The 11,921-nt window shown below is 40.4% G+C and overlaps 1 protein-coding gene across 4 annotated transcripts in view; it reads right to left on the minus strand.

Moving 5' to 3' along the window:
• Positions 1-336: 336 nt before the first annotated feature.
• The window catches only part of Tlk2 (tousled-like kinase 2), a 116,377-nt gene continuing 104,792 nt past the window's right edge, over positions 337-11,921 (minus strand). For 2 of the 4 annotated variants that reach the window (XM_013033287.1, XM_013033283.1), the window contains 3 exons: positions 7,686-7,797; positions 4,731-4,838; positions 337-1,606 (listed from right to left, as the gene is read on the minus strand). In XM_013033287.1, coding sequence (XP_012888741.1) covers positions 1,433-1,606; positions 4,731-4,838; positions 7,686-7,797 — 394 coding nt within the window. In that variant the 3' untranslated portion in view covers positions 337-1,432. Of the gene's footprint in view, positions 1,607-3,098; positions 3,199-4,730; positions 4,839-7,685; positions 7,798-11,921 lie in introns of all 4 variants that reach the window. The other 2 variants (XM_013033286.1, XM_013033285.1) reach the window with 2 other exon arrangements.

Raw genomic sequence — 11,921 nt, forward strand, 5'->3', positions numbered from 1 at the left:
AATGGAGGGGCTAACAATGTTCAAGAGGAAGTGTACTCATTACCTCACTCATGTAACTGTAACCCTCTGTATAGTATCTTTACAATAAAAAAAAAAAAAAAAAAGTTAGGGTTTAATGAATCAAAAAAAAAAAATTTAGTTCTAAAAGAAACATTTATGTTGAAATACTTATTTCCTTGAGATGATTTTTAAAAATTCCACTTGCTGCATCTCAAATGTGTTACATAAGGTATATGTGTACATGTACACACACACACCCCCACCCCTAGCATATATCTTCCAAATTTAGGGGATGGAAGAAGGTATTTCCTGCCAAAAGATCTAACAGAGGAAAGCTTATGTGCTGATCAAGTTTTAATAATGTGGTTAACAAGACATGTATACCATTTAGCAAGCACACAAAGACTGAGGGTGGAAACTACTGATGGCCAGAGTATCCAGATTCCCAGCCAATTTTCTGCCTACCTTTGGATAGTTCTGATAGTGACTACATTCAGTGAATCCAGGAGGACTGCATGGACAGATGAACCTTTATTTAAAAAAATAGCACTTCAAATAAATTAAAAGGGACAACCGTCAAGTGTTCAAATTGTGAAGAAATATTTGAAAACCCAGAGACTCCAAGCTGCAGTCTTCTAACCTCATTCTTTGTCCAATGGCAAACCACGCATCTCAGTCCTCCCACTCCATTTTTCCCTCTTGAAATGAGGGAAGCAATTCAAGCAGGAGACCAGACGGAGGAGAAAGCTGCATTTGATTGGAATGAACATTGCCACGTACTTGCTAATACGGGTTTCACTTTATAACCAAATGTATTCTTTCAAAAATAAAAAAAGGGGGGAGGGAAGCTGCATGTTTTTAAAAATTGAAATTATTTAGGGATAAAACACTAACTCTAGTGCCTTTAACGGGCAATAGCAACTTTTTTCCTCCGAAGTCAAATACCATCCCCAGCCGAGCCTTTGTGCTACAAGCTTTTCAGGAGATGTTACCTAAACTTTATTAAAAGAAAAGAACAAGTTTAAATATAGACACTGGACTAGCCCAGTCTGTATTTTCAAGTCCACATTCTTCATCTGAAGCAATGCATCAGGGACCCCCCTGAGTCTGCATGTTTTCAAGTTCACAGTACATGGAACCAGTTTTTTCTTTTTAATTTTTTCCTCACTTAGAGCAGCCACACACACAGTGGCTGTTGACGCCGGAACCTCGGGCGGGGCCTTTTCCTATGAGGCCTGGCCAGAGCTGCCCAAGATTTCTCCTCAATGAGAATCGATGCTGTCATGCTCTATGGATGGGAAAAAAAGCAAGAAAATAAAAGCACCTGGTACAGGTTTCATGAGATCCATTCGGATTCGCTATGTTCCAAACCCGCTGCTGAATGCCATTTGTCCACTTTGTGTGTTAAAAGTTTGTGTCCTTGGAATCAGTCTCAATTCGAAGAACTGTTATTGGACGCCCCAGAGGTTGATGCAATAGCAGCTCCAGCAGGGCTACTTGTGGAGACTGACTTTCGGATGTGAGGCAGCAAGTAGGGGTCACAGGCCAGCTGCTGGACATCAATGCGATCTTCCTTTCGGTAGGCCAAGCATCGTCGGATAAATGCCTGCAAAGGAAAGTTTCTTGGAGAAGACTGAAGAAAACAATCCTGGTGCCCTACAAGGATCCTGAGATTGTGGATCTGCTGCCGGGGCCTAGATAAAATATCTCCATAAGAGAAGAGGCTCAAGGTCTTTCCTGAAAGTCACCAGAAAACAGATCTAGGGAAGAAAGCTAAATGGGAGCCACTGTGGCCACAGCAGCAACAGCAGCAAACTTCTTTGCTGCTATGGGCTGCCCTTCCCTCACTAAGGGGACTAAGTCATTCCAGAATGTAGGTAAGCTGTTGTTGGGCCTCCCCAAATCATCCTGCCCCCAAAGCACTAACACCAACTGGTCTGCATGTGAACAGTTTGACTACATGGTCCTGCCTGGACAAACCATGGCCTCATGTGAACTTCCTGAGAAGAAATTCTATACTACCACTACATGTAGTGTAAGGACACCAACAAAACTAAAATTATAATAGGCTGTGGAAAGCTTTTTCTATATACCTCATTTCCCTGAAATGTAGTTAAGCAAATGATCAGGCGAGCACCTAAGCAGCAAAGAAAACTTGAATAAGATTAGATCCATAAGTACTGCAGACATCAAAAATATACTACACTGTGAGGGGTTTTTGACACAGAATTCAAATGGGAGGCTTCCTTTCCACTTAAGTATGAAAGACTACAGATGTTCTACAACAGCTGAGTGGATCCAAAAAGTGTGATACCTATGCATAATGGAATTTTACACAGCCATTAGAAAGAATAGTATGTTGTCATTTGCAGGGAAATGGACAGACCTAGAACAAATCATGTTAAGTGAGGTAAGCCCAACTTAGAAAGACAACGGTCACGTTTTCTCTCATATGCAGATGCTAGATCTGAAATATCAGGACACAATAAATTATACAGATCGCTAGGCACTTACATACAGTAAGGCCAAAGGAGGATACTCTCAGGAGAGGAACAGATACACATAATGCCTAGGTGCATCTGATCATACAACATAATATTTATCAAAATGAGCTCCAGGAAATGAGTTTTTTTTCTTTTTTTGCTGTTTTTGCTTTCTTTCCTTTTTGTTCTGTTTGTTCATTTATAAGTCTTTGGGAGTGTGAGGAGAGGCACAGAAATGGAGGGGCAAAGGGTGAGCAAATGCAGCAATGGTACTCACTGGACACTATGTTGAAAATGAACTATACAACTTGAGGATGGGAGAGAAAAACTGAAAAGAGTAAGAGAAGGGGTAACAATGACCAAAAAGAAATGTACTCTACCTGACTTACATAACTTTAACCCCGCTGTACATCACTTTTATAATAACAATAAACAATTTTTAAGTGTGAATGTAGCCTTATTTCTATAACGCTTATCAAAAAAGACAAATTTTTCTTTTTCTACTTCTTCCTATTTTTTTCAACCAGACAGTTCTCTTTACTCAAAGTTCTATATTCCAACTATTTTAAATGACTGAACCAGTTTTTTTTAAAAAATCTAAAATGTCAACATCACCTGGCCCAATTTTACAGCAGGTAGCAATGATGCGCCAATGCAGTAGGCTCACTGGTGATGACAAATGGGCCACTCTGGTAGGGGGTGTTGACAAAGGAGGCTGTGGGAGAAGGGCAAGTGGTAAATGGGAACTATACTTTATACTGTTTTGCTGTGAATCTAAAACTGCTTTACAAGTCAATCTTGGCTAGAAAGCGGTGGCTCACGCCTGTAATCCTAGCTACTGAACAGGCATTCTGAAGAGAATGGTTCAAAGCCAGCTGGGGCAGGCAAGTCTGTGAGACTCTTATCTACAATAAACCACCAAAAAAGCCAGAATTGGAGCTGTGGCCCAAGTGGTAGGATGCTAGCTTTGAACACAAAAGCTCAGGAACAGTGCCCAAGGCCAGAGTTCAAGCCCCAGAACTGGCACAAAAAAGCTACTCAGGAGGCTGAGATCTAAGGATCGCGGTTCAAAGCCAGCCCAGGGAAGAAACTCCGTGAGACTTTTATCTCCAATAAATCACTAGAAAACTGGAAGTGGTGCTGTGGCTCAAGTGGTAGAGCGCTCGCTTTGAGCCGAAGGGCGCAGGGACAGTGCCCAAGCCCAGAGTTCAAGCCCCACAACCAACCCCCCCTCAAAAAAAATATATATACATGAAACAAAGTGTTGATTGCCATGTTTAGTTGACAAATAAAAAGCACAATGCCAATTCTTATTTTCCATGAAGACACAGATGATTGATTAAAGTATTTGGAAGATAAAAACAAATTCATAAACATAAAAAAGTAACTGGGCCTTTAAAATGAACCTTTCTTAGTGAGAAACTAGCGTTTAACATGTAACTAGAGTTTAACAGGTTCTCTCTTGGGTCAGATACTGGTCAAACAAATGCCTTTGAATTTTTCTCTACACAGGTGCCATTGTAGGCTCTTAAAACAGCAGTTTTAAGATCATGTAGCTGCCCTGATTACACCCTTCTGCTTTCCACCCCACAGTTCACAGTGGTTCTATGCCTCTTCTATTCCATGCCTTTCTGCTCTGCCTGCTCAGTGGACCCATGAGTTCATTCATGCATCAGAGCTATGCTTGTTCCTATCTTTGCAAAACACTAGTCCCCAAATGTATACCTGACGTGCACTATCACATCGTTACAGACAATGCTCAAAATGTCACTTCATCATCAAGGCCTTCCCCAACCATGCCATCACAAGGAGGAGTTCCCATCTCCCTACCTTAGTACTTTTCTATTGTATATTCCATTTGGTCCTTAACTCCCCAAACATAGCATACCCTACAGAAACCAGTCTAAGTATCCTTCCTATAACCTACAATGCCTGGTATAAATTTCTACCAAAGCAGCTGCTTATCCTTCCCTGACCTGCCCCGTCCCTACAGCATCTTTGTGCATTCAAAACCCTACATATCAGCAATCCTTTTACGGGACTTGAGGATGAGGTGGGCAGACAGTAGAAAGCAATAGTTTTTCTGTCCACTGTTCTTAGAAACATCAATCCATGCCTACCCTACTGTTTTTTAATTACTGCTGAATTTCTTATCAAATATTCCATCTACTACCATCCAATGCATTAATATAGAAAACTAGGCAGCAAGGTAGCTATTTCTCGTAGTAATAAATAAGTCAAACTTACTTTTGCTTCAGGTGTTACTACTGGCTTTGGCGGGAACTGTACTTCAGTAGCTTTAAGAATAGTATTCTCTTGTAGAATGTCTTGTTGAGACTGGTTATGGCCAAAAGGCTGTCATATAAAAACAAAATAAACCAACAAATAAAGGTGGGCTTCTGGTGAAATTAAACAGAACACAATCCAGTAAGGAAAGAAGACATCTCCCACCATGCCTAGGAGCCCTAGAGCTCTAGAGACCTCTGTTATCTAATGCTCACCTTAAACAGATAAGGGAGCTAGGCTTGGAACTTTAAGGACTAGGTCAAAGCTGAACAGGGACTGGAAGTTGCATCTCCTATCTCAACTTCTGTTCACAGCAAAGAAAAGGAAGTCAGACCAGAATCTGCAACCTTTTAGACCCAAGTAATAGCTTTAGGCCTATGTATCCCACACACACCAATGGCCAATCCAGGTACAAAAAAGAGATAGAAAAAGAAATTTAAAATAGAAAGCTAAGGAGAGAATGAGAACAAGAAAAATATGCTAGAGTTACTTCGTGATTTCAACTGTGGCCTAAGTTGCAACTTCCTAATATTAATTCTTTTTTTTAAATCAGCTATTCATTTTATTTTATTATTATTATTATTTTTTTTTTTGCTGGTCATGGGGCCTGAACTCTGGGCGCTGTCCCTCCGCTCTTCAGCTCAAGGCTAGTGCTCTACCACTGGAGCTACAGCGCCACTTCCGGCTTTTTCTGTTTATGTGGTGCTGAGGAATCGAACCCAGGGCCTCATGCTTGCAAGGCATGCACTCTACCACTGAGCCACCTTCCCAGCCCCCCTAATATTAATTCTAAGTTCAAACTGGGCACTGGTGCCTCACACCTGTAATCTGTAATCCTAGCTACCTAGGAGGCTAAGATCTGAGACGTAAGGTTTGAAGAAAGCTTGGACAGAAAAGTCCCTGTGAGACTCTTATCTCTAACAACTCAAAAACCAGAAATGGCACTGTGGCTCAAAGCGGTAAAGCACTAGCCTTAAACAAAAGGAGCTCAAGGACAGCACCCACACCCTGAGTTCAAGCCCCATCACCAACCAAAAAAAAGTTCAAGATTACTGTCTTGTCTGTAGTATTTTTATGGACAGATTAAAAACAGTTATTTCTAGATAACTTCTACTACTACCACTACTATCAGCAACAGTTTAACATTTTCGAAAGAGTAAATAATAAAGCTCCACTAGTTCTACATCGTTTTCCTATATTGGAGAGTTAGGATAGAGAAAAAACCTGGGAAGAAGATATCACCTGAATTAAAAGCTTGGTCTGGGGAGTGTCATCCAAATATTAAGAACTCAGAAGTTTTATTTACAGGGTGTGCTGAGGCTGGAACCTAGGGCCTTGTACATGCTAGGAAAATATTCTACCAGAGTTACATCCCCAGTCCTTACATCTCATTATACATTGAGTCTGACCTTAAGCAGAGAGAGAGAGAGAGTGAGCAAGAAAAAGTGTGAGAGCATGAGTACACATCTTCTTATCTCGGTCTCCTGAGTGTTAGAATCACAAGTATCTACCTACCTACCATTCCTAGCCAAGGACTACTTTCTAACACCACTTTTCTCAGTATATAGTATTTTCTCTCCTTTCCTTCCCTTTCCTTTCTAAATGATAGCTCTAACTAGTAGAATAGTTAAAAATAAAGTGGGGCTATTCTGAGCATTCTTGGTTCTTGGGATCCTAAAGACTGACTCTTGAAGCCACGCACTGGTGGGTTCACACCTGTAAACCTGGTTATGCAGGAGGCTGAGATCTAAGGATTCCAGTCAAAGCCACCCTGGGCAGGAAAGTCCATGTGACTCTTACCTCCAGTTAATAAGCAAAATTTGGAAAATGGAACTGTGGCTCTAGCCTTGAGTGAGAAAGCTAAGGGACAATACACAGGTCCTGAGCTTAAGACCCAGCACTGGTATACACAAAGAAAAATGGCTCCTGAGAAGATTGTTTTCTTTTCTGGGGGAGTATCAGGATTGAAAATTGTTCACAACAAATTTTAATTTCATGTCTCTATACATATTTATCAGGATCGAAACATGTCTTGGATCTAACTGAAAAATAACTTGTTTTCAATAGCCCCAAAGAATTCTTTAGTTACCCGACAGCCAAGAACTTATGCTTATACATAAAATTTTATTTAGTTAGTTTTTTGGTGGTACTGGGGATGAAACCCAGAGATTTGAGCTTGTTCCCAGACTCTTAAGCCATGCATCTGGATCCTTTTCTTATTGGCCGTTTTCAAGGTAGGGTCTCACTTTATCCCAAAAGTAGCCTGGACTGAGATCCTCTCACTTGAATTCCCCCATGTTTTTGTGCCTAGCCATTGGATGAGATGGAATTTCTTTTTTTTCCCCTCTTCACAATCTCAAATTTTTATGTCTTTTCACTCTCCCTTTTTCTAAAAAAATTTTTTACTTTATTATCAGTAAGTAGTTACACGAAAGGCTTCAATTCAACCTGCCAGTTTGAGTATATTACATCTTGATCAATGTCACCCTTCATCATTCTCCCCCATCTCACCCTCAAAAACTTTTATACTTGGGCTGGGCTATAGCTCAGTGGCAAAGTGCTTGCCTAGCAAGTGCAACATCCTGGGTTCCATCCCCAGCACCAAAAAAGAGAAGACAAAAACAAAACAAAACAAACAAACAAAAAAAACAGTTAAAAAAAACCCCAAAAACCGAAAACCCTTTTTTACTGGCCTTAAACTGTGATCCCCCGATCCTTACCTCCCAAGTAGCTAGGATTACAGGTTTGAGATACCCAGTCTGACCTTAAAATCTGTATTTTCTTTAAATCATTAGTTTCAGGATTACATTTAGTAAAACCCAATGATTAGCTCCAAGGACCAATCCACACTGAAGCACTGTGGACACCTTCTACCCAGGAAGGAAGTGAGGCTACTGCACTGTCCTTCTTCCTTACCTTTCTTCCATAAAGACACTGGTAGAAGATCACACCCACTGACCAGACATCTACTTTATTTGAGATCTTTGGTGGCTCTTTCCCAACCACAAAACATTCTGGTGGTAAATACCTGGGAGAAAAGAGAAAGAAAAATGCTTAGAAAGATGAATGTAGACATGCACAAAAAGGCTAAATGAAAGACCGTGGTGAAATAAGATATACCCAAGTCTTAATAATCAACTTAGAAATATATGCAAGTCATTGAAAAAACACAAACTTAGGGAGGTAGCAACATCCTTGGAAAACATTTCTCAATTATAGAAACAGGTCAATATTGTCCCTAGTCGTACTTCACTTACTTTTTTAAAAAAATACTTTATTATCTTTAAGTGGTTATACAGAAGGTTTCAAATCCACATGCCAGTGTGAGTATAATACATCTTGATCAATGTCACTCCATCATTCTTCCCCATCTCTCCCCTAGCTACCTTTCACGGAGTTAGGCCTAATCTAGGTGTCACTCAACAAGGTTTTGTTTTTTGTGCTTGCTAGATAAGTATTCTACCACTAAGCTATACCACACACTGAGTTTTTAAAAGGAGTGAAGGAACAGAGGAAAGCAATTTCTAAGATAACTTCAACAAAAAAATATCATAATATAGGGGCTGGGAAGGTGGCTCAGTGGTAGAGTGCTTGCCTTGCATGCATGAGGCCCTGGGTTTAATTCCTCAGCACCACATAAGCAAAAAGAAAAAAAAGCTGGAAGTGGCGCTGTGGCTCAAGTGGTAGAGCACTAGCCTTGAGCTGAAGAGCTGAGGGACAGCACCCAGGCCCAGAGTTCAGGCCCCACGACTGGACCCAAAAAAAAAAAATCATAATATAATTAGAAATGATGTTGGTTTCTTTTCTTGTTGCCTAGAAAAGGAGAGTTCTCTAAGATCAACATTCATTCATCCATCCATCCATTCATTCATTCTCATGGTACAGGGGGCTGAATCCAAGGTCTCCAATGAACTATGGTCTCAGCCTCTAAAGTTAATCAATGTTTTAAAAATATAATGAGTGCAGGATTTAATACACATCTCTAAAGAGAAATGTTTTCTGCCTTCTTAAGGTAGACTCTTGGAACTCTCTATTAGAAAGCATGCCAATTTAAAATTGAAGGTGACATTAAAGTCTACATTATCAGAAGATATTTTATATTTCCTACGTTAAGGGTGATGAGGTTTACTGGAACACTAACAAATAATGTAGAAAAAACCATGCAAACTAGCAGTTAGCACAATTTGATCTAAAGTCTTTCCCTTCTGACCACTAGTCTTTGAAGAATCCAGGGAACAGCAGACCACACCAAATTGTATGCTGTGGAAGGTAAACGCCTCTGGGCATTTAGGAAATCAAATACATTCTCTTACAATCTTAGCCACAGCACATCTAGGAGACAGAGTCCTGAAGATAACAGATCAATTTCTGCAGATTTCATGTGACAAAATCCATTCTACACAAAAATCTTTATTTTGGATCCTACTGTGTTCCTAGTATAAAAATCTAAACTTACAGTTTTAAAGAATCACAAAAAATGTTTCATCTCTGATTCACCAGCTCTCCCAAACTTAGTTTCAGATGACAGCGTTTCTTTTGTTTTTTTTTGGCCAGTCCTGGGGCTTGGGCACTGTCCCTGAGCTTCTTTTTGCTCAAGGCTAGCATTCTATCACTTGAGCCACAGCACCACTTCCGGCTTTTTCTGTTTATGTGGTACTGAGGAATTGAATCCAGGGCAAGCACTCTGCCACTGAGCCAACTTCCCAACCTTCTTTTCTTTTTTAAAAAAAAGAAATTTAGTTTCATCTTTATCTTTTGTTTTTCTTAAGACTGCTGGATGATTAAAAACACTGACTAGATTATTTCATAATAAACTTTTTTAGTTTAAACACACTGTGAGAGGTGCAAATACTTCCCATGCATGAGGCCTTGGGTTCAATCCCAGCACCAGAAAAATCAATGCAAAACAAACTCATACTAAAAAAATATATACAAAAACAAACAAAAAATTAGCTAAGCATTATAGTACACTTGTGAGTCTGAGGCAGAAGGAGAGTGAGGTTTGGGGGAGAGAGAGAAAGAGAGCGTGAAAGACAGAGGTGTGCCTGCCACTGGCACTCAGGTTTATTTCTTGATTTTTTAACACACAGAAGTTAAATATGATTTCTTTTTTGTGCCAGTTCTAGACTTGAACTCAGGGTCTGAGTGCTGTCCCTGAGCTCTTTTTGCTCAAGGCAAACTCTACCATTTGAGCCACAGCTCTACTTCCAGCTTTTTGTGGTTAACTGGAGGTAAGAGTCTCATGGAAGCTGGGTGCTGGTGGCTCACTCCTGTAATCCTAGCTACTCAGGAGGCTGAGATCTGAGGATTGCCGTTCAAAGCCAGCCCGGGCAGGAGAGACCGTGAGACTCCTATCTCCAATAAACCACCAGAAAACCGGAAGTGGCGCTGTAGCTCAAGTAGTAGAGCGCTCGCCTTGAGCTGAGGGACAGCGCCCAGGCCCAGAGTTCAAGCCCCACGACCGACCAAAAAAAAAAAAGTCTCATGGACTTTTCTTGTGCAGGCTGGCTTCAATCATAATCCTCAGAGCTCAGCCTGCTGGGTAGATAAGATTAAAAGTGTAAACCACCAGTATCCAGCTAAATATGATTTTTAAAGAAGTAGCAAATATAATTTTGATTCTAAAAATGACCATTTTGCTGGATTTATAACTTTTGTGGAGGTGGTAGAGAAAAACAGGGGTTGATGAACTCATCCAAAGACAAGTGATAACCTAGTAAGATTTTTAGAATGTAAGACGCCACCAACTTGACAGTTCATGTCTGGTAAATTATCCCTTAAATCTCAGTTTCTCCATCTGTAAATGAAGAAATAAACTAGTACTTTACCCAAATAACAAAGAAAACAAGTATTCTCATTGCCTACCAAAGACTTTGGGAAAGAGAATAGAAGACACCTGTGACAAAAGTGTATTAAAACAACAACAACAACAACAAAACACGCAGCTGCATTTCCATCTCAATGGAAGTCCTCGTATAGAAATGATACTCAAGCTATAACCTAAGTTCACTGATCTTAAAAAAAAAAGTCATCAATGTAGAATAATGGAACAACTAAACACTGCTAATAGTTACTTAAATTGTTCTATCCACCTAACCTGTTTATATGTCTTTGGGTCATATAAGAGGGTAACATATTGACGATGGTGACTGTGACAATTGTTTCTACCTGTAGAGAGAGTCTTTAAGTCTTTATAAGAACACATAAAAAAGTTTTCTTACTTTTCATCACAAAAAAGGATTCATAATCAATAGAAGGAACACTAAGATGAACCCCCAACTGAACACCAGCTAGCACCATGTGGCCAACCTTTCCTCATATACACCCTTCATACTACCCTAAACAGATTACTCTGAAACAAAATATTTTTATTTAAATTTCAATTCTAAGTATTTTTTTAAGGGGGTGTAGGGGGGGGGTGGGCTGTGTGGCCTGGGCACTGTCCCTAGCTTTTTTGGGTGGGAAGATAGGTGAGTCCATCCTGGGGCTTGAACTCAGCCTGGACATTGTCCCTCAGCTCTTCAGCTCAAGGCCAGACCTTTACCTCTTGAGCCACAGCGCCATTTCCAGTTTTCTGGTGATTAATTGGAGAAAAGAGTCTCACAGACTTTCCTGCCCAGGCTGGCTTCAAACCTCCATCCTCAATCTCAGCCTCTTGATTGGCTAGAATTACACGCATGAACCACCAGCACCCAGTTCCCTGAGTTTTTTTTGCTCAAGGAAACTACTCTATCACTTGAGCTACAGCTCCACTTTCAACATTTTTGTAGTTAATTAGAAACACTCTCATGTACTTTCATGCATGACCTGGCTTCGAACCAGATCTTTAGATCATAGCTTTGTGAGTAACTAAGATTATAGATGTGAGCTACCAGTGCTCAGCTTCAAATCTGAATTCTTAAAGCTAAGCAAATATAGCATCAGTGAAGCAATAATTATTTGAGACATGAAAATGTTGCACCTTTCAAGAACAAGCTATCAGACACACAGCTCAAAGTTCCAGGGACTTGGGCTGGGAAGGTGGCTCAGTGGTAGAGCGCTTGCCTTGCATACACGAGGCCCTGGGTTCGATTCCTCAGTACCACATAAGCAAAAAGAAAAAAAAAGCGGGAAGTGGCACTGTGGCTCAAGTGGTAGAGCGCTAGCCTTGAG

The sequence above is a fragment of the Dipodomys ordii genome, unplaced genomic scaffold (genome assembly GCF_000151885.1).
Source record: "Dipodomys ordii isolate 6190 unplaced genomic scaffold, Dord_2.0 Scaffold165, whole genome shotgun sequence".
Lineage (NCBI taxonomy): Eukaryota > Metazoa > Chordata > Mammalia > Rodentia > Heteromyidae > Dipodomys > Dipodomys ordii.